Genomic DNA, 24,024 nt, shown 5'->3' with positions numbered 1-24,024 from the left:
GGATTCACCCTCAGGGCTCCCACGGCAAGCAGGGCTCGGATCTCCCGGCGAGACGGTGGGCTGCCTCCCCTGCCCGAGACACGGACAGCAGTGTGGTGTTATCCCATAACCCTCGGGCCGCTCCTTCTGCGCCGGGTGTTGGTAACAACCCCCGCAGAAACGAACAACTCCCCCGCGACCCCAACTGTCAAACATTGACACCGACCCACATCATCACGGACACGGCGAAACGTATCAGCCGGACCCTGCTTTCGCAGCAGGAGGGTGGACTCCTGAGTCCCAGGGTCTGCCCTCCCAACCTAAACACTTCCTCCGGGAAAGCTCCATTCTCGGCAGCAGCAAGGCTGGCAGCAGTTGAACCATCAGTCTGGAAAGGGAACAACAAGGGAATCGTCTTCCAAGCAGCTGGGAACTGACGTCCCTGCCCCTAAACACACCTGGGCACAGCCCTTCGTGCCAAGGTTCTCCCCAGGTGAACGAGGAGAAAAACAGACTAAATAACCTAACACTGACACCGAACACAGTGGTTTTCTCTTTAGCATTTCACCCCTCAGATGTTCGCACCCGCTCCACATGAGACTTGGAGGGTGTGACGGGACAGCGCGGAGCAGTGCCCCCTGTCGCACAGTCGGGATAGCGCCTGGCTCCAGCCAGTCAGCTGCTCTCCCATTTCGCTTACCGCTCCTCAATCCTCTTTCACTTCCAGCTCTTCTAAACGCCGCAGCTTTTTCCCTCCTGCAGTGACATACACGTGTGTAAAATACAGCGCTGTATATAAGATAGAACTAGTACTTAAATAACGCTGTTAAATTTAGTGATATTCACCATGTATTATGATCCAGCCTTTCATGTTACATTGGATACAATGAAAAAAATCCTGTATGCTGTGTAACAGGCAAACATTTTGAAGGTATAAAAAGAAAGATAACACAAAAACAGATTTGTAAAGTTAGCAGCAGGGCCAGTAAGTACATAATGTACTACTAAAACTCCAAGTTAAAACCCCAGTGCTACACTTCTTGAAAAATAAAACAAAACAAAAACAGTGTCGCACTACCACACTGATGATTAAATGTACACACAAAATGCCAACATCCACTCCTGCTGTATGTGCTACAAGCTTCTCTAGAATTAGTTAATTCTTTTTGCTCCAGCACCAGCAGAAAGAGTTGTCTCTCTCTTACACAAGTAGAATGAAAGGAGGTGGTTATGGGCTATCACAGACACAGAATGGCTTCTACAGAAGAAACCAAACAGTTTCAGATCTTCCAGCCTCATGGCTGTCTCCTGGAGTCCACATGGTGAAAAATCTGAGAGGCACGATATAGAGATGTTCAGTAAGTCCAACTGCTTACCATTTCGCAAAGCATGAAGACTAAAAGATACTCAGCAAAATCATCATCCACAGGTTTAACACAGACAAAACCACAAATGGGTAATTAAGTTCAGATCTGAGTGTCAGAACTAGACAAAAACACAAATGGCTGCCAAGCAAAATGGCCTGGCTACAACCTCTATCTCAGAAACTTCCTAAGCTAACATCAGAAAAAAGGCACCACTTCATCTAACCCATCACAGCTATTCACATGTTCAGGTATCCAAGTCTTAATATATATTTTAAAAAATAAAACCATAAATTACTAAATTCACAGATTAACAAGATTACCTGTGTCTGACTGAACTGTTCTCAGAAGCTGAATGTAGAAGTTACTGCTGTGTCCAACAGAAGCACAAATAAATTTTTGTTGTAGAAAGGACATATGATTAAATGTCAGTATTACTGGATCTCAGTCCCTCTCAAAGTATACTGTGGAGACTACAGGGAAAGGAGAGGTAGAATGGAGTTGTTTACTCTGCTGAGGTAAACCAGATTTATTTCTAAATGAACTCTCACACCAATTCAGAACTGCAAAAGAGAAGCCAGAATTTTATGCACACATTTTAGTAAATTGACCCACTTTCCCATAATTATGAAAAGTAACTTTTATTGCAAAGAATAATAAATTTTCTTTATAAATACAATCATTACTGTGTACACAATCCCCTTCAATACACACACTGTGGTATTCAAAATCAGTGGCATTTATATAAAATACAATACTAGTTTTCAATTGCAAAACTTTATACCCACATGCATTATTTTGCAGATCTGAAAAGGTATGAATAATTTCGGGTTTTTTCAAAGGACAGAGCGGTATTTACAAGCAAACATGATCCAAACAGCACATGCAGATTCAGGGTATGTAAACACTCGTACACGAACTGCAAGTCGCACTTGGTCTCCCCTACAACAGATTATTTCTTCACAAAAAGGAGACCTGTATGACGAAAAAAAAAACCAAGAGTAAGATATTATTAAAGCTTTCAATTACATAGTGCAATTTTTTTCCAATATGACTAACACTTAAGTAACAATGAGTTTCATGAGCCTATCATTACAAATAATAATATTATTCTATAGTGCAGGGGCTGTTGCCTTTGAGGAAAACAACACCACCACTGTCATTTTTAACAAGTACCAAGAAATTAAATTAACTTCTCGTTCTGTAATTTAATCCACAACAAGTCTATCATCAGTGAACTCACCACCAATGTAACCTCCTAAAAGCTCTGTAGCCACTACATATACCATACAACTCTTCTTACAGCTCAAACCTAAGGAAATTAACTTTCTTTAAATTTCATAATTTAAAAAAAATCTTTACATTCAAACTCACCGAAGACACGTAGCAAATGCTCTCCTGCCATTTCTGTGTACAAAATGGATAGGAAACCCTTTGAACGTGTGACCATCAGGTACTGCTCTTCTTATGGCATCTTGAAACTCCTCATTTCCTGCAGAAACACCTGTTGTGCGTTCAAGCTCATAGGCTGCTAATGCTGGTGACAACACATAGGAGAGCTGGTCATCCCAAACAGTAGAAAGGCCAAGATCCTGTGAGGCAAGTCACAGAATGATGACGACTGTGCAGAAGGAACATTAGGATATGCCTAAGCTTGCCTACTGAGTAGATTCAAATAAATACAAGAATCTTTAATTGGTAGTTAACAGCAGTGAACCCATGAAGCAGTACGATTTGTAGACTGACTCACACACCAAGTGGAAGAATCAAACATGACCAACAAAGTATCATACATTTAGCAAGGAATGAAGTTAGACTACTAGACTAAAACCTCAGGCCAGCAGAGTTGAAGCTAGATGTTTCAGCTACAGTATCTCTGAATGAAATGTAAGAAGATATGCATAAATACACAGCAAAAATATGGAAAAGATCAACTACAATTCAGCTCACTTTTTTTAATGTCTCTCATAGAAAACCCTTTCTGAAAAAACAGTGCACAACAGCTCCCCAAAAGACAAAGGTATGTACATGTACCTTCTTCCTACCAGCCCACAAATGCCAAGAAGTAGAAAAATTTACCATCCATGTACGTATTCAACACCGCATGAGACTTAATACTCTGATAATTGCTTGCCACCCCAAAGGCTGAGCATTGTGTGGGGAGAAAAACAAAAACAATGCAAAAACCCCACTAAAAACAGACATAAGCTAACAAAGACTTAAAATATCAACACCTTCACATCCAGCAGAGAAAAGAGTCGCTTCTGGCACATCACACCTTGTAAAAGTCCTGGTAAAGGATGAAACTAACTTCCAGAAATATCTCCAATTTTGTAAAGCAATTAGAGTAAGCTGAAAGTCTGCTTTTATCAAGGGACCAAAAACATTTTTGCTGGATAGGCAAAGCCCACTAACAAACACATTAGATTTTCCTGGTGCTTTTACAGACCACTCAAAGGTAGTTTGTAGCCCACACGTGAGGCTACAAATCACCGCTGCAAATAATAAGTATGATGTCTAAACCAGCTCAGTACAATCTTTCCAAACACTTTTTTCATTTGTTTCACTTTTCACATACCACATTTCTGCAAAAGCTGATGGAAAACACATTGCAAAGATACAAGTATGTGAACTAAGAAATGGCTATCCACAACAAGTACACAGTTAACACGTGGAGCTTTATTACTGTGACAGATCCATGACAATCTTTCTTACCTTTCTGTGTTCAGAGACCAGTATTCTCAGCTGCAATTCTACCTCGTTGCTTGTTACTGCAGCATCTATCGCAGAAGCACACAGAGGAGGAAAAGGGGGAACTGAAGATGTTGCTCCAGGAGGGCACACGGATTTTATGGCTTCTCCGCTCATGGGTTTCCATTTCGATTCATTGTGCAGGTCAAACACACAGACGTCCACAGCATCAGAGGGCTGGCAATTTCCAAAGAAATTCTGGTGGTTGAAGACACAACCTATTGTGCGATAAGGATACAGTGGCTTGGGTTGTTCAACCAGCGGCGGGTCATCAGGGTTGACAGGTCTGTGGATGTACCTAATCAAAAAGATTCAATTTCTTATTAATACACCTTATTTCGAGGCAAGGTAAAAATATTAAGACGGGACAGATATAACCATTTCTCCTTTAAAAATACAAGCCACATTTCTTTTTTTCTCCAAAAATGGCATTCATTCGTTTACAGAAAAGTAATTATCCACATTTTGGAGGTATAATATACAATGAAAAAATAAATAATTTTTATTCTTTAAATCTAGAAAAAGTAAGCTGATTAATCCAGTAGATTCTCAACAGTAACTAAATTTTGCAACTATAACAACATATAGTTTCCCCACTAGTCACCATATTTGGAGAAATAGATCTTCAAATGCTAATCATAGGATACACAAACAGTGGCAAAACAGAATTGCTTGTTTTCAGCACTGAATATAACCTGTCCTAGAAGCTTTAGAATACCAAAGAACTATGCGTGCTCTTCTCAAATGACTAAGCAAGAGAAAATCTCAGAGAACTTAAAGAGATTTCTGCAGGGGGAAAAAAAAGTAATGTACCATTGATTTCACTGATGAAATCGGGAGAAAAACAAGGGTTCCTAAACAATCATGTCAGATTTCATCTCCTTTATAAATAATGGCAGCGATAGCATCAATGGCTTTCAGCTGCCATAAGACACAGAATGGTTAGCATACAGTTTTAAAGCCACTGAAAACCATATTACAAACTGTTGAAATATTTCCCCTCACACTGAACCAGTTATTTTTTCCCAAGAAAAGCAGTACACAGGAAAAAGAGTCAAAGACAAAGGTCACCTGTATTACACGATGGGGTATAAAGATTAAAAAAAAGAAAAAAGCAACGACAAAAATAGCCCATGCAAACCTCAATTACATTGTTCAGTTTTCTTATTTTCCTTTTACTCACCTATGTCCTGTTAAGCTCTCCCAAAAAGTAATTGTTCCATCAGTTCCACAAGTCATTACCCAAGTGTGAGGGACTCCTTTTGCTTTTGTTCCAACACACACAAAGGCTTCCAATCCAAACCCAAGAAGAAGACTGCACAGAAGGTTAGAATGATCTTCGCAGTCACCCTAGATGGTAAATATTAACAAGCTGTTTTGAGTATCAAGCAGGGATAAAACCTTAAAGAAAGAAAGTGGTGATATTTCTCTAGCAATAGTTGAACAAGTCATGTTTCTCTTCTGTTTATCTAAAGCATGTGTCAGAAGGCAGGATTTTACAGTTTAAACTTGACAAGTTTTAGCTTTCTAAAGTTTAGTTTCAGAATAAATCAGTTAAAAATGTATCTTGTAATGATAGACTACTTCCATAGTTTATTCAAATACAGTGTATGATTTATACTGGGAAACATTTCCTACAACTATAAAGACACCTTCAAGTAACCCAAAACGAGAATCTATCGACCCATGACGACAAAACTGATGTTCTAATTAAATGTAAAAATGTATATCAGGCAAATACCCGAGGCAAGACTAGAAATTACAAAATATTTTCACACAGTTGGGAAATTTACTCACTTAATAAAATGCAATTCTACTGTTATTTCACCACCTTGAATGTGTTGTCAAAGTTGACAAATGAAACAAAGATAAAACAAGGTTCCCCCCAGATCTAACTGTAAACCAGCTGGAAGTCACGTGTAGTTGCTTTTCCCTTCAGAGAGAAAAGCATCTCATAAGCACATTACTACCACTGATAATTCTCAGAAAACAATTTCCAAATGTAATGTCTAATATTCTTTGTCTCTTAATTTTTTCACAAATGTTAGCTGTAAAGGAAGAACAAAAATTGCTTATGCAATGGAGACTTCATAACACAAAGCACAGCGTTCAGAAGTAGAAGAGTAAGGCTCTTTAGTCAAGTAACTATTCAGAATATTGAAAATGTAAAATTCAGAGTTCTTGGGTGTATCTTCCACTATCATAGCGTACAAGGGAAAAATGCAGAAAAATAGGTTTGAACAAGTCCATAACGAACCTGTGTTATTTTAGTAATGCTGTACCACTTTTCACAAGAAAAGTAATAGTGGCCCAGCCTGTGTCTCAGGGGCTAAATTCAGTTATTTTCTATACAGCTTTCTACCTCTGTCTTGAAGTAACACCTGTCTCTGTGCCTCAAACTTGAAGTCCCTATTGTCATGCCCATCTGAAAGCCAGTGGGTAGCCAGTGCTGCCTTTATATGGTACTTATGCATCATATGATATTGAGGGACAACAGCCAATGCCTGTTCTGTGGTCTTGGGAGACAGGTCTAAAATCTGTGACACAGCTCTTGCTTCCATGAACACATCTTTTTAATACAAACACATCAGTGACATTATTTTTGAAGGCAGAAGTATCTCCATTGCAATGAAAAGCACTGACCACCTCAAAGAGGTATTAAAAACGATCACTGTTACTTTTATCCGTACAACAGAAGAACTGTAATCCAGAATGAGTAACAATTAGTTTCATTTATTACAGTTATATGTAATAAATATAATAAGTATCAGATCAAGAACTAGGCTGAAACTTTAAGTGAAAACTCCTATTTTGCAAAAAATGGAATGTAAATGCTGTCAGTGTATTTTAGCCCATCTCACCAAAAAAAAAAAAAAACAACAAACCACAACCAGCAAAAGAGACTTTTCCTACTCTTCCTGGATTAGTCAAGAATTCAGTGAATTCTGCACATTAGTCCTCCATGCTAGCAAGGATTCACCGAATAATTATATGTGTTCTTAGAAATGCAACTGAAGAAAAGCAAACTGACTGCCAGAGATGTATTGACAAATGGACCCCTTTACAGCAGTAAAGGAAGTCTGTGCCAAAACCTTCTTTAGGTCTGTCTTTAAAAAGAACTTAAATTACTGTAACAGAATCCTCCAGATTTTATTTAATCCATGAATTTTCAGCCTGTTTCAAATTACCGACTTCAGTTTGGATATGATACCTGCTCTGCTGTGTCACACAAGGAGCACTTTCACATACCTTGTTTCTGCATAAAAAAGCAAGGAGGGTGCACCACTGCTCTTGCTTGCCACCCCCCCCTCCGATGACGGGAGCTCTCTCGTAACCCAGGACACTGACAAAACGTGCTGCCTGCCGAGGTGTGTCCAGCAACCGGCCTGCTCGGAGTGGTCTAACAAAGGAACACACCGGACGGTTCACTCCATTTTCATCCTGAACACACGTAAAACGGGGTTATTGGCCAGCCACTCAAGTAGGGCAAAGTATTCATCCTAACTTAGGCTGTATTTTTTTTTTGCTATGGGATATACTATCCCTGGAATAAGTATCACTCAAATACCAGCAAGTCACAAAAATACTTCCAGAATTAAGGCAAGGACCAATAAGGCAACTTATTTAGAGACATTAATAGTTAGATTTTTCTGCTGGCTCTGTCACTCGTAGGGCATCCTGGACTAAACGTTTGAACATAAGGAACAGCACAGGCTGTAATTTATCTTCTTAAATGTGAGGAACTGTTTGTGCTCCACCCACTATCAATTTCCACACTATCATCAAGCACAAAAACAAGCCAAAACAAAACTACACACACACCAAATCCCACAGCAAACAAACTCCCTCAAAAAGCATTAAAGACTCAGCAGCTGATTCTAGAGTTTAAAAGGTGTCTATTTGCTTCTGAATTTGAATTCCCTACCTCTTGTCATAATAACAAGCAATAAAAACTACTCACAATGAAGTAACTAATATTAGCAATAATACTAAGAACTTCTAACTCCTTGGAAAAATGAAAAAATAAGATGACTTGAAAAAGTTCTGTTTTATTACATGCTGCAGGCAAATACTATGATTATCAACTACTAAAACCATTTCAAGAAGCATAGAACTATTCCTCACTGAGCTAAATTGGTACTTTTATGCTCATCTGTTTTAGAAAGGGATCACAGCCTTTTAAATCTCTGCAGCTTCAGGAAATTAAGGTCTCATATTTTTACTGTAGTCACATATTGTCCCTGTTGAGGTTTTGTAATGCTTTTCCAGCAAGCTGGTGGAAGAAAAGCTACATTTATTTGAAGCTGACTGGAATCCTGTTGAAAATTATTTCACAGCTTGAAAGCAATACCCCCCCCCGGCAGGATTCATTTTTTAATACAATTTCATATATAAGGCCTGTTTCTGCATTACTCATATGAAACTGGATGATAACTAAGTTATCAAACAATTCTAATTTTCTCAGAAATGAGAAAGGCCATTAAGGGCAGTCTTACTAAGATTTGCTATAGCCAGTGAGAGACTCAAGATGAGCTCTCTATAGGTACTGAACTAGCAAGAGCCTAGTTTCCATCCTATTTAATTACAGATTTGTTTCTCTTTATACCCTGCCCTGAAACCCTTAAGCCTTTGTATTGTGTCTGGAAGGGAGTTAGTTTTCTTCATAGCAGCCCCAATGGTGCTGTGTTTTAGATTTGTGACTGAAACAGTGCTGGCAACACACCGGTGTTTTAGCTGCTGCTGAGCAGTGCTTGCACAGTGTCATGGCCTTCTCTGTTTCTCATTCTGCCACCACACAGTTGTAGGTTCAGGGTGGACAAAAAGCTGGGAGGGGACACAGCCAGGACAGCTGACCTGAACTGACCAAAGGGATACCCCTTGCCATATACTGCCATGTTCAGCAATAAAACTGGGGGGGATGGGGAACAGACTTTTTCTAAACTTGCCCCTGCTTGGAGACTAGCAGGGCATCAGCCTGCTCGTGGGAGGTGGTGAGTGACTGCCTTACTGTTTTCCTATTCTTCCTTTCTTTCCTTCAATTATTAAACCACCTTTATGAATTTTTGCTTGCTTTTGCCCTTTTTATTCTCTCCTCCATCTCATGGGGTGGAGTGAGAGAGTGATCGAGTGGGAGCACATCTGCTGGCTTGGATTTGGAAGTTCACATCACTACTGAACACTCCCAGTACAGCCAGGACAGAAGTTGTTGCTTCACTGAAGGGAAAGAGGAGGCACAGATTGCTTCAAGACGCTACTCTGAGATAAGAAGTTAACAGTGCATTAACTCTGCTAGGAACATGGCTACCACACAAGGATCATACCACTCCTTATACTGAGGGATAATTGCCAAGGAGCAACTCTCACAGTAATTTATTAGACTGCAATAATTTTGACTGTAGCTATTGTGTGACATTAACCAGACAGATTGCTTTACAGATCACACAGAGCTCAGATATAGTGTGGATCTGTTCAAATACATCTAGCAAGTCTATTTCTTATAACCGTTTCATCTGGAATAAAATTTATCTGAAATAGTTTGCACAGATCACTGAACTTTCTACTATCTGTGAGCATTCAAGGAAAAGACTAAACAGGCTTTTTCACTCATACATTAGAGTAGTTGGAGCAACCCTTCTGTCTGCATCATGCTATTGAGCTTCAGTAGACAAACAGAAGTTCAATCCTTACAAACTCAATTTTTCGACACACCACATGTAGTTCTGTAGTGAATGTAACCATATCATAAATCTATTCAGATTCTACATACACGTAAAGCTCAAAATAAAATGAAAAAGGACAACTTACAGAAAGGAGTGGTCTATTTGTAAAATTTACAAACCTGTGCAAAAATCTTTACTAGCCTTACGTTGTGTGTAGGTCTAATCTGCAGGTATTCTCTCCACCATTGCTTAGCGTATACAAGAAACAAACGTTCTTTTTCTGCTGTTTTCTGACGTTCCAAAGTGAACTGCAGGTAAGAAAAACAAAACCAAACCTACACATACTAATTCCAAACAGGAAAAAAATCCCCAACCCATAATCAATAGGCACATTAACACTACCTCTGGCATATGTAAAATAAAGCTTAATATTTTAAGTGCGCCATGCAAATTCTGCATATTTTTAAATGGAAATCCAATTCAGAAAAACCTTAAGTTACATTTCTTGTTTGCAGGCTCTCATATTAAGCTTGACTGAAGTAGTGTTCATCTCAAGTGATGTGCTTCTGTACAGAGGGATTGCTCAGATTTTGTTGTGCAGAAGAATATCTGCATGCACCTTCAGACCAACATTTATGGGTTTTCCAAGCAGAACAGCTGACTTGAAATCATTGTTTCACATGGGAAAGGGAGCAAGAAACATACTACCTGAAGAAAATTAGGTATATTGCATCTTTATTTTTTTCTCCTTAGTTTTGATACAAGTAATTAGAAAAACTACAACAGTAATATTTTTGAATAATGTTCAGTATAGACAAAGTAGTTTTAAAAAAGTAATTATATTTAAATTTAACAGGGAACAAAAGTATCAAATAATAAAAAAATCAACAGCATTCAGCATCTATAATTCTATACTGAGCTTCCCCTCCTCCCCCAAAAAAGAATAAGTTAGCCCTCCCAGAACTTACTTACTTGAGTACTTGTTATTTCTGAAGACAGCATCTTATTTAGCTGTGGATACATTTCCAGTCTGATGTTTAAAACACCAACTGAAACGCTTGATTCTGTACCTTTGAACCAAAAAATAAATTTTCATCAGTTCTCTCATATTCAATTTACTTAGATTATTTCAGCCAGGCAGGGGCAAACAACTAAAATAAATGTTAGACATATAATCAAAAAAAGTAATTAAACTTCTTTCAATATGGGCAAAATGAGAATGTTTATTTAAATTTCAAACTCAAATGAGGCTGTATGAGAGCATAATCTGACAAAAAAAAGCACAGATGTATAGATCCAAGATAATTATCTAAGGCCCTATTTGCAGCCAGTACTGGGATGTATGACACAAATGGTGTTCTAGAAATGTTTAGAACAGGCATCTAAAATCAAATTGGAGAGTAACACAGACTGTTAACATACCTATTCCTACTGATTACATAGGCAGCTCAAATTTAAGTAGCTGGAAATAAGTCAAATTCATCTTCCCCAAGATACAGTTCATTATAAAGGACCCCAACTGTCATACCAAGAGGTTATTCAACATAAAAAACCTCCCCAAAACAACAAACAAATGAACCAGAAATCCCCCCAAACTTAATGTTCTTGCCTAATGCTGAAAATTTAGAATTACATGAACAATCAGAAGCATTACAAAATGGATTATAGATGGGATTATAGGCAATACAAGCAATAGAAGCCTCACATAACAGTTTATCTAATTATTCGAAATGGCAGCATGCTTTGATGTTCTTGATGCATTTTGTACAATGACAAGACTTTAGAAGAGGAGAAAAAGCACAGGATTTACTGCATTGATGCTTTACTACTTGGAAAAATGCTAATAAGAAACAGATTTAACTTGCTCCATTACGTGCTATGCATTTCCAAATCATTATAAAAAAAATATCACGGAATGGCCTGGGTTGGAAGGGACCTTAAAAGATTATCCAGTTCCAACTCCCCTGCTGTGGACAGGACACCTTCCACTAGACCAGGTTGCTCGAAGCTCCATCCAACCTGGCCTTGAACACTTCCAGGGATGGGGCATCCACAGCTTCTCTGCGCAACCTGTTCCAGTGCCTCACCAGCCTCACAGTAAAGAATTTTTTCCTAATATCTAATCTAAAGCCACTCTCAGTTTGAATCCATTTCTCCTTTCCCTGTCACTCCATGCTCTTCTAAAAAGTCTCTCTCCAACTTTCTTGTAGGCTCCCTTCAGGTACTGGAAAGCTACTATAGGTCCCCCAAGCCTTCTACTCCTCCAGGCTGAACAATCCCAATTCTCTCAGCCTTTCCTCATAGGAGAAGCTAACAAACATAGTAGCAAATAAACTTACTAGATTTGTATAGGCTGGATAAAACACTGCACCAAATCAAATGCTCTCTAAAAAGAATGCAGGGAATAGCGATAATAATCAGGAATAATTTCGATAGTATATCCAATCTTCAGAATATTTTTAAGGTATAATTCAATCTCTTTTGAAACTATCAAGAACTGCTCAACTACCTAAGAGGAAGAGAAAGTGGGACAAAGAGTAGTCAAATGACTCAGTAGCTGTTAGTAAACTGTGGGACAGCTACCCCTTAGGAAGTGACGGAAGATCTACTCTTTATTCGCTAAATCATAATATCCTAAAAACTTAGGTTGGAACTCCTGAAAAGGGGAGCGGGGACACGTGATACACAAAAATACACATGTATATTAACTGCTAAGCACCTTATCAAAGCCATTCAACCCTTCCATCAGAAAACATGCTTTCAGCAACAGGAATAAATGGGATCAGAGCAGAGATCCCTTTCTCTAGAACTTGCTAGTTTTCTATGAAAGGCACACAAGCCAGATTTTACTCTGCAGTACACCAGTCAGATACATATTTCTGAAGATGAACTGCTGCTTTTTTGTTTGGCTGGTTTGTTTCTGAAACCTTATCCAGATTGTGCAGATAATAAGCAGTACGAGTTCCAAGACATTGGGACCAACATTACACAGGATCTGGAATACTCATTTTTAGCAGCTTGGTAACGAAAAACCCTGACCGTTGAGTTTTCTAGACATTTTCTAAGGATACTATATAGTCATACTTACGAATAAAACTGAAATTGAACCAGATAAAAAATATTGCTTTAAGCTTACAGCCAAGCTCAGTACCCAAGATTTTCAGATATTGTGTTTATTATTTACCCTTACCTACACCCAGGAGTTCAACAGCAATATTTGTTATGCCGTTCTCTGCAGCCAAGACAGATCGCCATTCCAAGAAATAGGATGCTACTAGTGTGGTCTCACCAAATGTGTCTGTTTTGATCAGAACCATATGCACTGGATCACATATAGATAACATAGTAGTTGCATCCACCATTTTACTTCCATCACCTGCCATTATTAAACCAAAATAAGACCGCAAAAATATTATAATCCCAAATTAAATCCTCAAAATTAAAAAAAAAAAAAAGGCAATAAAATGCAATTTATGCAATGAATATAAAGAAAAATCTTGAGTCCAGACATGTAAGCAATGATCCCATCTTAAAACCAAACCAAGCTTAGGACAGAGCTACAGAAAGATCACAGTTAATTTACAGAAGAGATAAAAAGGTTCTTGTAGTTGGGTATTCCAATGTACCACTTCAGCTACACAAAAAAATTAAAACAGAATTAGCATTTAAGAAAATAAAGACTATTAAAGCACCTTTAAGTAAAAGCAACTGAAAAATATTCTTTAAGTTGGAGTGTCATGTCAACTTAATAAATATTAGTATTTAGGAAAAAATTGCTCTCTAGTTAAGCTTGACTCTGTGATATAAACTGCTCCGTGAGCAGCAGAATTAACTAAATCTGATTTTCGTTGAATTTACTGTCTTCTCCAAGCTCAACTGCAATAACTCTGGCTTTCTCTCTGTTCCATGATATTCCATAAGGTACCGTACAGTTCTACAGGATTCAGAAAACATCCAGAAATCTTTTCACAACCTACTTAGCTCATTTCATGTTCCCTGGGTACCAACAGAAGAACAATAATACAGGCTGTGGATGACTGACTCTTCTGCAGGTGTCTGCCAGCTGGTAGGCAAATTGAACTCACACTGAAGCTTTTCCTTCCATGTGTCAACAAACTTATATTTTTCTTCTTCACTCTTCAGCACAAAGTTCACAAAAACCACAGCCACCTTAGTATCTCTTACATCTGTGACACTATCACCTCACTGTCAATTATGGATAAAGTTGGTCAAATTCAAGTTATTTTAGAGCAGAAGAGAAGGAAAAGAGGCAAGAGCAGAGAAAGATCTACAAGTGGCATAACCCAATACAATAATCAGTTTCCTTAGAAAAACACGATAAAAAACGGGAAGAAAATCCACTAAATAACATCAAACACAATAACTCTTAAGTCAGAAAAAACCCCAACAGCATCAGCTTTAAACTCATAATATTCCTTACCTAGGCTTTCCTTGTGTACTTCAAGTAAGAAACCATCATGAAAATCTGGCTCGCAGGCACAGGGTACAGGTTTAGAACGGAAGCGTTGGTTTCGAAAATGTAAACACAGAGTGAAGGTGGAACAGATTTGGCCAGGCAGAGGCTCTGGTTCCTGAAGATGTTCCAGAAAAGCCTTTCCACCCAAAACCTGAAGGTAAAGATACCTTCGTGTTGGGTCAATGTTTGCTGTAAAGCGTAGCAATAAAAATGAAGAGACTACAAACAGATCTCAGAAAGCTTAAATTGTTAAGTATTGGGTAACTAACAGGAGACCAGGAAACAAAAGAAACTTTTTTGAAACAAGTGCTGAGGAGACAATGTTTTTAAAATGTATTGAAGTTATCTTAACGTAAAATAAATTAAATAATGAAAAAGTCACATTTAATGCAACACTGATTGCTGCTGCTTACATGAATTTACTTCCTGTGGATAAGCAGGGCAAACATCCAGCTTTATGCCAGTTCATATTGGATTACTAATTCAGAGCGCAAAAATCACAGACTTCAAATTCCTCTCAAAACTATGATCCAAACATTTAAATAAACAAGAAACATACTTTTTTTCAGAACTGGTGGTTCTCTGTCAACAAAATGTGTTGATGGTTTTGGAGCTGAAGTCCTCTCCTTTTCATTCACATCCTGGAATTACAATTAAGACTTTTTAAGGAGTCAAGGGATGCAACAGTGCTCTTACCACAGTCTTCTAAAAATTAAAGAATCCTCCATATCAGCTGAATGCCATTTCTTAAGTATGCTCCCTTCTAGTACTTGAGGTATAACGAAACTGAACAAATATTTTTAATGCAGTATCATCATTAAACCAATTTCAGCATATGCATTAAGCTTTCCTGCTACTGTTATGTCACAAAGCAGTAAAGCCATTAAAAACCTTCAGAAGTCGCAGATTTCCACTACGTCAGTAAGAGGAATAAGCGAAAATACTTTCACTCTTCAAAAGCTACTTACAGTTACAAATTTAAGTTCCTTCATAACATCATCAATGATTCCTCGTTGTCTTAAGGCTTTTATCAGATCTTCTGTGGATAGCTGCTGATGCTCAGGTGCGAGCTCTTCACGTATAGTCTCAGCTAGAACTTCTCGTATCCTCCCATGGACATCCATCTGAAAGAAAATACACTGTATGTTACAAATACAAGCTCTTTACATGGTAGTGGCTATGACTTAACAGTTAAGTCTGTAAGAATTCTCCTGGGAACAGAGAAAAACTACACCAAAATATTGTTCTTTTCAGAACTAACCAAATGAACCACTGTGTTACAAAAACAGCCCTTCAGGTAAAAAAAATCACAAGCATACCAAACCTGAGCATTTTCACTTCCCTTTGACAGCATCCTTTGCACTGAACTTCCTTCCTTACAAAATGGTCTGCAAATCCATCCATTACAAAATGGTCGTTGTTCCAATTTCTCATCTCCCTCATAATTCAATCTTAGTATAATAGTTTCTTATTTTTTGAGGGCAAAAAATACACTTCTATATACTTGCAGGTAAGGTACAAAAGTAGTAAATCTCCCTTGCACTCTTCCCCTACACTCAAAGGGAAGTCTGAGAATGTCTGCCCTACATCTGAGCTGTGTAACTTCCATGGATCTATAAACCTGTCTCGCACACAGGAAGGATGTTAAGGACACAACTGCTGCGACCTGAAATACAATCACAGAATGACTTGGGTTGGAAGGGACCTTAAAGATCGTCTACTTCTAATTCCCCCCTGCCACAGACAAGGACACAAGATTGCTTAGAGCCCCACTGAACCGGCCTTAAACACTTCCAGGGATGGGGCATCCACGACTTCTCTGGGAAACCTGTTCCAGTGCCTCATCTACCCTTACGGTGCAGAATTTCTTCCTAATACCTAATCTAAAGCCACTTTCTTTCAGTTTGAATCTATTATCCCTTGTCCTGTCACTACATACCCTTGTAAATAGTCCCTCTCCATCTTTTTTGTAGGCTCCCTTCAGGTCGTGGAAGGCTACTATAAGGTCTCCCCTGAGCCTTCTCTTCTCCAGGCTGAACAATCCGAATTCTCTTAGTCTTTCCTCATAGGAGAGTTACTCCATCCTTCTAATCAACCTGGTGGCCCTTCTCTGGACTCGCTCCAAGTACCCCGTTCTGCCGCACGACAGGTGAGGAAATTCACCACTGTACCAACAAGCGATAGATAAGTTACAGCATCGGTATTTATTTCCCCCTCAAGACCCTCGCTCAAAAAAAAAAGCAACAAGAAAATGACATAAAGGTGCCTGGAAACCACCTGCAGAGACCCAAGTTGGGAAAACAAAGCGAGCGCGTCCCGCCGCCGCCTCAGCGGGCGCTGCCGCCACACACGGCGGGTGACAGCGCGGGGCTCCGCGCCGCCGGCTCGGGAGCCGGCACGGCCCCCCGGGGCAAAAGGGCAGTCTCTCCGGCGCCGCACCGCGGAGCCAGCCCCACCTTGAGCAGCTGCTGGTGGATGATCTGCTTCAGCTCCGAGGCTTTCTCCGGCGGCAGCGACATGGCGGAGCCGGCAGGGTGAGCGGCGCCAACCGCCTTCCAAGGGGCGCGGGCAGCGCCGCCACCGCCCCCTGGCGGGGACACGCGGGCACGGCGTCCGGGCCCCGCTTCCTGCCTTCCCTCCGCTCTTCCCGGCCGGCATGTTTGTTCCTTGCGACCGCGGCGGGGGTCCCGCCGCCTCCGACTTTAAAGGCTTCACTCTGCTCATGGTGAGTCGCGTTTCTGCTCCGCCCCCGCCCTCGATGGGTTTGAGGGGTGGCTGCCCCAGGTCCCGGCGCTGAGGGCTCCACTCCTGTGAGGCGAGACAGGAGGGGCTCGGGTCTCTCCCCGCCCTGCCCGGGGCTCATCCCTGGGTACTTGGCTGCGGGATAAGCGGAGAAGGCTCTGGGCAAGCGGCGTGTGTAATCTGTGGGGTGTTGTGCCGAACAAAGGAGGGTTTGGAGGGCGCCTTCCCAGGGCTGTCTCCAGCAGAGGTTGGCGCGGTCCCTTCCGTTTCCGTCAGCTTCTCCCTCCGCAAAACCCCGGGTTTTAGCTCCTGTCAAGATGTTACGTGCCGAGCTGCAATAGCTATATACAATTTTAGAGCAATAGCTATATGCCACTGCGCTAAAAATTAATATGCCCTATGTGATTTTGCAAGATTTGTAGCACCCGTGGGTTGCCACTGCAATAAAAGGTTGTGGGGTTTTTTCATTTAGGTACGATATATAAATGTTTCCAATGTAAAAAATCCTCATTTCTGCTATATTTAAAACTGGGATTAGGATTGTCATAGGAGGTGTTTTTATCCCCTGATGAGGTCGATCTCAAGTAATGGTACCCGAGTAATGACCATGTCTCTGTGAAGCGAGAGCTCCAGCACAGGCTGCGATGGGGCAAAACCCATCATTTCTCCTGCCTACATCATTTCTCTCCCTTTCCTGGCTTAGTTAAAGGTAACCTCATCGCTTCCCACCCAGGGCTGCACAGCCTGGGATGACTCTGCAGGCTGCGCGGGAAGTCATTCCCGGTCAGCTGACAAGCGGCAGGAAATGCATCACTGCTGTTTTCTTTGTGTGGGAGTGACAGGGTTTTGGGTACCAGCCGGCGTGCAGCGACACGCAAAGTGCTGTCGCGTCCTCCTTCACCTTCTGTCAGCATCAAATTCGGTGTCTCTCCGCGACGGGCAGCAGCAGCAATTCGTAGATTTGCTTATAAATTAGAGGAAAGAAACTGAAAGTTTTAATGTTGTCTTCCTGTAATAGTTTCTTCGGGAGGACACAAACTCTTGAATTTCTCTTTGTGTGCCATTGCATTGGGTCAGTATATTAGATCGGTATCTGCCCCAGTTGGTGATAACGGCACTGCCTGTGAAATTAATCCAAGGGGACCCTTAGCGTTTTCATCCTTAAAAAATGAAAAATTACCTACTCTTGTCTATGGGTCAATCTGAGATTTAGAGGTTTAATATATAACATCAGTGTTACCATTGGGTGTCACATGAGGTTTGCAAGTCTCACATCAGTTTCTTCAGTGGCTTTTATGTACTCCCTGTCCAAAAAAAGGAGGGGAGGGGGTAAGTTTTCAAGCCTATGTTTAAGTTTATAGCGAGACAGGATTATTCACAGAAGTGGCTAGGGGTTTTTTTGTGGGACAGGGACCAAATTCTGTATTGATAATCTGCTGAGAAATGTCACCTTCGTCAGAGGATGAGCAGCTGCTTTTAGAAATCATGTTTGACCAGAATTGAAGCAATTTTAACTTTCACTGTTTGAAGAGCACCTTGTATCATCTGTAAAACACACTGTAATTTGGTACAATTCTGTTACTTCAGCCAGCAGTGTCCGTGGGAAATGTTGGTCAGCTGGCAGTAGATCTGGTGATTTCCACACTTGACATGACTAAAGTTGGTTACTTCTACACTGATTGCCTGGTGCCAATGGTTGGAAATAACCCATATGCAACAGCAGAGGAAAACTCAACGGAGCTGAGTATAAATGCTGAAGGTGGGTATTGAATGCTGAAGGTATTTACAAGGGGCTTAAGGTGCAAGAACATCACGTTTTCTTTTTTTTTGTTATTGTTACACTTTGCTGATGTACTTAAATTAAGGTCAGTAATAACAACCGCAGTAACCTACAGGTAAGAACGTATTTACTTTTCACAGAGGAGACTTACCTGTTGTTCTTTTGGAAAACCAATTTGACATGTGGAACTAGTAAGAAATATTGAATTTCAACATTACTGCAGTGCAGCCAAAACTTTTCGTGGTGTTAATCCAAAGTAACATCAACTCTGCACATACCTAAAATAAACTGTTTGGATGCAAACTGAATTTCTGGTGTAGAAGGATATTTGTCTGCTCTCCTTCCTTTCTTCCTACCTGCATTTGCCTTTTTCCCTATGCAATGTTTTTCCCTCTCCCCCCTACAAATACGTAGTTTCTTTCCCTACATTGATCATTGTATTTAATTTTTTTATCCTCTTAAATCACAGAAATCTAAGGATAATCTGTCAATCTTTGCAAAGCTGCAAAATCGATTGAGTCATTACCAGTGGCAGATCTTCATATATTTTTCTTCATTTAATCCTTTAAGTTTAGTACAAGTTAAATAAAGGCCCGTGAAGACATTGCACAAAAATACGTATTTTTAACACTGTGTATATTGTCACACTTTCCCATGTGAATTGATAGCTGAAAGGTTTACTATCCTGAGGTTTGTAAATTGGATAAATCTTGATATTTCTAAACCCAGATCTCTTTCTCAGTTTCTTCTTAACAAGACCTAATTATTTCTTCTTGTAGTGTATTCCGTACCTTCAAAGAAACTTGTAGTCCTGCAGATCAGATCACCTTTCATAAAGGTAAGTATGTTCATTGATTGTTCTCACTTCACTATTTGGTTTTAATAGTTCTGCTGGAAGGCAGTTCAAGTGACCTAACAAAATTATTTTTCTACTTCGTGCTATAACACCTTCTGCAGTTGATCTGATTTTACTGATCTCTGCATTCAGTGACAGCTGAGCTTTTGTTTTGTTTTTCCAAGCCCCACAACAGCCTGTATGTGGTGGAAGATTTTAGTATAAATATCTTCTTAGTTATTAACAGTCTTGAAAATACAAAATTATCTGGGGTTTGTCTGGAGTGGGGTTTTTTGTTACATTTATTGGTTTTGTGTCTTCTTTGTAATAGCTTAATTTTTTTGTGTCACACCAACTAATTATTTCATAGCGTTCTATATTAATTTAAACTGCATTCATTGTGTAAAAAATGAAGAATTTAGAATTACTCATTAACTGGACAGTGGCTGCTTAAAATAAGCAGAATACCACGCCAGAAAAATATTCTGTGGGGCAGTTTTTTTAGCTGTTGAAACTGTGCTAAAATACTCTGTGATCCTGCCACCCCATCTTACTCTATAGCTTTTTCCATTGGTATTAATGGCACACAAAACAGGTGGCACTGATGTTGTTAACGTGGTCTAAATGATAATTTTTGTCATTCTTCGTGTAGTTTTGCTGAAGTGAACAACCAGGACGGTGCTGTTCTTTTTAAAAGTATATCTGGGACTGAAGACTAAGTGGATATGAAGAAGAATTTACATCACTGCTAAACGTTAAATGTAACACCTTATATTACATTTTCCACTTTTTTTTTCCCGTGTCTTTGCATAAAGAACAAGTACAGGCCATTCTGTGAAGCCCTGCTTTCTTGGGTGAAAGGCAGCAGATGTGCCAGAGTCGTCGTTCTGTCGAGCAGCCACGCGTACCAGCGCGATGATGAGCAACTCCTGGGGTATGTCTGTGTCCTTAAAAGACCTAATGGATGTTTCTGTTCTTTTGGAACTGACGTGTTCCCCTCTGCTGAGTACTTTTGGCAGAGTGCTTTTGCTTGGCTGTGTACATAGGTCATTAAATGCTTAGTATACTATTAAAATTTGATGTTATACAGGATTATTTTATGCAGGTCTCTGAACTTTGTTAGTTACTACTGTCAAAATTACTGATCAGTTAACAAGCTGTAAGCAAATGGCACTTGGCCTGTACTGTCAGGCAACAGAGCCTCAGTTCTAACTTCTTGTGGCTGCAAGCAGTGTCAGGCATCAACTGCTGACATACAGGTCACAAATTAGATTTTTAACAGTTGATTACAGTATTGGTTAGTTTACTACCTCTTCATCATCATTTTGCGTTTTGAAGGTTTTCTTTAATACAGTAAGTTGTCATTTTATTTTTTTTTTAATAGGAAGTAATCAGTTATTATTTGTTGGGAAGCAACAGACTGTATGTATTTTTTTAGATATTACCCATTTAAAACCCAAGCATTTCTCGTTTACCGAGGGCATCATGACTGGTGACTTAACAGAAAACAAATAAAATTAGCATTTTTGCAAAAGACCAGTTGTTATCCTCAGGCTGTATAAATCTGTAGGGCCTTAAGGGAGGTTTAGGTCTGTTGTGCACGTCCCAGAAGTAGTGGTAGTTGCATACAATTGCAGGATGGCCAGCTAACATGGAATGAAATGAGAGGGACTGATGGTTATTTGATGAGGTCTGAGTCATACGTTGTGGTGATTTAACCCCTCTCACTTCCCTCAGCACCACAGGATAACTCCCTTATTGCAAATTTACTAGTGTGAGCTTATTAAAAATACTATATCATGGTGAAGTCCAAGTTTACCCAGACTTGAAATTAATCACCTCCTATCTGAAGGAAGAAAAAGCACATTTTATTTGTAAATAATTTTAACAACCATAAGCAGTTCTCCTGTGTATGCGCTTGTGTATTTGGTACTTGCCAGTTATTTGAGCCCCTAAAAAGTGGGAACCACCTTAGTTCTATTTGTGGCAGAAAGTTCAGTAGTTTGTACTGTTTTGAGACCACAGACTTACCTTCTAACTTTGATTTGAGGAGGGAGGGAATGTCAGAGGAATTCTGCAAGTGTGAGGTCCTCAATGCTTGCACCTTCTGTCTGCCACAAGTAATAACTTTGGTAATGTCTTTCCTTGAAAGACTTGATGTATTCTTGATTTGTTTCTAGGACACCACTGCGCTACCTACTTACACCTGATCTTGAGAAAGCAGTTGGAGGCCTTATGCAGGAGCTAAACTGGAAAGAAATGGAAAAAGTAGCAGCTTACCCTGGAATAAGTGATACAGACAAAGTTCTGCATATTCCTGGAGGTGGCATCACAAAACTGTTGTTTACTGAGAGGTGAGTTGTCTAAAGATAAGCACAGAACGATATCAGTAGTCTTGTTTTTAGTACTTGGGTAAAATTATCTTTTAAACTGGTGTGTTACAGGAAAAGTTCCTCTTTTCAAAGAACAGGATTTTATAGAAATAGAACTTTTTCCAGATCAAGCCCATAATTAGGAGGGGGAAAAAAATGGGAATTCTGCATCATTTAAGTTAGAATATGATAAAAATATAAGGGAATCAGCTTTACAGTTAAATTTACAAATAATCTGGTATCTGATTTTATAAACCATAATTTGTTAATAGCAGAATTCCTGAACCTGTGATACTTTAACTAAAACGGTTTCCTGTGACAAATGGTTCCATCACCAGTTGAAAAAAAAAAAAAACAAACCAAAATCACAAACAATTCTGAGCACTAAGAATAAGTTAAGATTTCAGGGCCAGCAAACAATTAGATTAAAGGGTTTTGCTGAAAGGTATGTGCATCATAAATTGTGCTGAAAGCATGTCTTGAGTTTTTATATTTTGGATATTAATACTCACTATGGCACTGTGTAGTTTTGCAAAAGATATTTGTTTTGTAAGGGTCAGGTGGAAAATTGACCTTTATTTTTAATTATTATTTTTGACATCTGTCCACACTGCTGCATCCAACAGCAGCAGACTTACTAATACCATGCTTACCTATGTAATGACCTCAGTATGGAAACAATATACAAATGTAAAAGAAAAGACCTGCCAGGACTTAAGGGGGAAAAAAAATCAAAAATAACAATCTTAATATATTAATGAAAAAATGAGAGTATTGTGAGTAATGTAGTGATATGCAGCCTGCAAAACTGCTAGTTTAAAATACGCAGAAAAGCAAGGAGTGATTCTATCAAAGATCTGTATAAACGCCCCACCAGCACAAAGATGCAAACTAAGTATGTAAAAGAGGCACTGAGTACTCTTGCAAGACGTAGAATTCCTGCCTTGCAAGTTAAAGAACAAATTCAAGACTAAGAAAAAGGGCATGAAATGTGAAAACACAATCAAGGAAGTCTGGAGGAAAAAAAATCTGTCTATATATGCATACATTTTTACTTTTTGGATTTGTTTTTTAACAAGCCATATGCAGGTTGCTGTTCCTCTTAATACATAAATATTGTTCTGAATCTAAAAAAGAAATATAAATGCCTGCTCATTTTTGTTACAGCTGTTCAAAGGGAATTCAAATGGCAGTTCTTCTGAAATTTTGCTCAGAAGGGGACAACATTCCTGATGCATTTGTTCTTGTTAACTATCTTAATGAATGGCTCCAGCTGGTTAAAAGTGAAGTAAGTGCTGTTTGATCTAGAGTTCTTGCTTTCATATTTTATATACATTGTTTTCATTTTTCCTCAGTACAGAACTTAAAAAATGTTATTCAGATGAATTTTAGAAAAGTTAAATATGTTTGGGCTGGGTTCATTTTGGCTCTTGGTCATCAAGGATACACCAAATTAAATATATATTTTGATTACAATCTCACTGGGAATCTCCCCACCTGAAAAACCAAACCTGAACACCAGTTCTTTCATTTGACAGGTGCGGGGGAAAATTGGGTGGGGGTTTGATCGAGTTCTATCTTCAGTGCCCTTCACTAAAGCAACCCACCATGACACTGACACTTGTACTGCTGCTGGTTATTTTAATACCTGTGCCAGAGATAGAATTACATCATTAGTACTTAAAGAATTATTCTGGTTCTGTTGCAGAGCAACAATTCCACAGATTCTTCTTCTCAATGGAAGATACCAAGTTCTTGGCGCTTACTTTTTGGCAACGGTCTTCCACCTGCACTCTTCTGATCAATGCTGAACTCTCCTGCGAGCCACGTGCGTGGTCACAGACATCCCTTGAGGTGGTGATTACATAGCAATTGCCAAGCAACAGCAGCTTGCTTTGTTGTCTGCATAAAGGCTTTATTTAAGAAAAATTCCTTTTGCCTATGTGAGTAGCTGAAGAAATTAAGGTAACTTTCACAAATTGACCAAAGAAGTACGTTTTGTACAGTTGTTTATTGAGTAACTTTGGTTGAAAGTTTTTTTCTAATAAAATATTTTTTAAGAAA

At 39.4% G+C, this 24,024-nt stretch overlaps 2 protein-coding genes across 3 annotated transcripts; one reads left to right on the top strand and one right to left on the bottom strand.

The window, feature by feature from the left end:
* Nucleotides 1-1,965: 1,965 nt before the first annotated feature.
* CEP76 (centrosomal protein 76) lies at nucleotides 1,966-16,817 on the bottom strand. 2 transcript variants are annotated; one of them, XM_017819459.1, is made up of 12 exons: nucleotides 16,688-16,817; nucleotides 15,200-15,355; nucleotides 14,791-14,872; nucleotides 14,196-14,420; nucleotides 12,945-13,130; nucleotides 10,727-10,824; nucleotides 9,934-10,062; nucleotides 7,344-7,535; nucleotides 5,278-5,444; nucleotides 4,059-4,392; nucleotides 2,718-2,935; nucleotides 1,966-2,318 (listed from the first exon to the last, which is right to left on the bottom strand). In XM_017819459.1, the coding sequence occupies exons 1-12, from the start codon at nucleotides 16,748-16,750 to the stop codon at nucleotides 2,180-2,182; spliced, it is 1,989 nt and encodes a 662-aa protein (XP_017674948.1). In that variant the 5' UTR covers nucleotides 16,751-16,817; the 3' UTR covers nucleotides 1,966-2,179. The 2 variants fall into 2 exon arrangements, with proteins under 2 accessions (XP_017674948.1, XP_017674949.1); XM_017819460.1 differs by lacking the exon at nucleotides 1,966-2,318 and having other exon boundaries at nucleotides 2,777-2,880; nucleotides 16,688-16,802.
* Nucleotides 16,818-16,822: 5 nt separating this feature from the next.
* On the top strand, nucleotides 16,823-24,024 carry PSMG2 (proteasome assembly chaperone 2). Its single transcript, XM_017819464.1, has 7 exons — nucleotides 16,823-16,956; nucleotides 18,561-18,732; nucleotides 19,533-19,591; nucleotides 20,404-20,522; nucleotides 21,769-21,942; nucleotides 23,128-23,248; nucleotides 23,669-24,024. Exons 1-7 carry the CDS (start codon nucleotides 16,888-16,890, stop codon nucleotides 23,759-23,761), a joined length of 807 nt encoding a protein of 268 aa, XP_017674953.1. The 5' UTR covers nucleotides 16,823-16,887; the 3' UTR covers nucleotides 23,762-24,024.

Source organism: Lepidothrix coronata, unplaced genomic scaffold (assembly GCF_001604755.1).
Source record: "Lepidothrix coronata isolate B3197 unplaced genomic scaffold, Lepidothrix_coronata-1.0 Scaffold75, whole genome shotgun sequence".
NCBI lineage: Eukaryota > Metazoa > Chordata > Aves > Passeriformes > Pipridae > Lepidothrix > Lepidothrix coronata.
The sequence above is the reverse complement of the archived record's forward strand: the minus strand, read 5'-3'. Positions and strand labels throughout refer to the sequence as shown.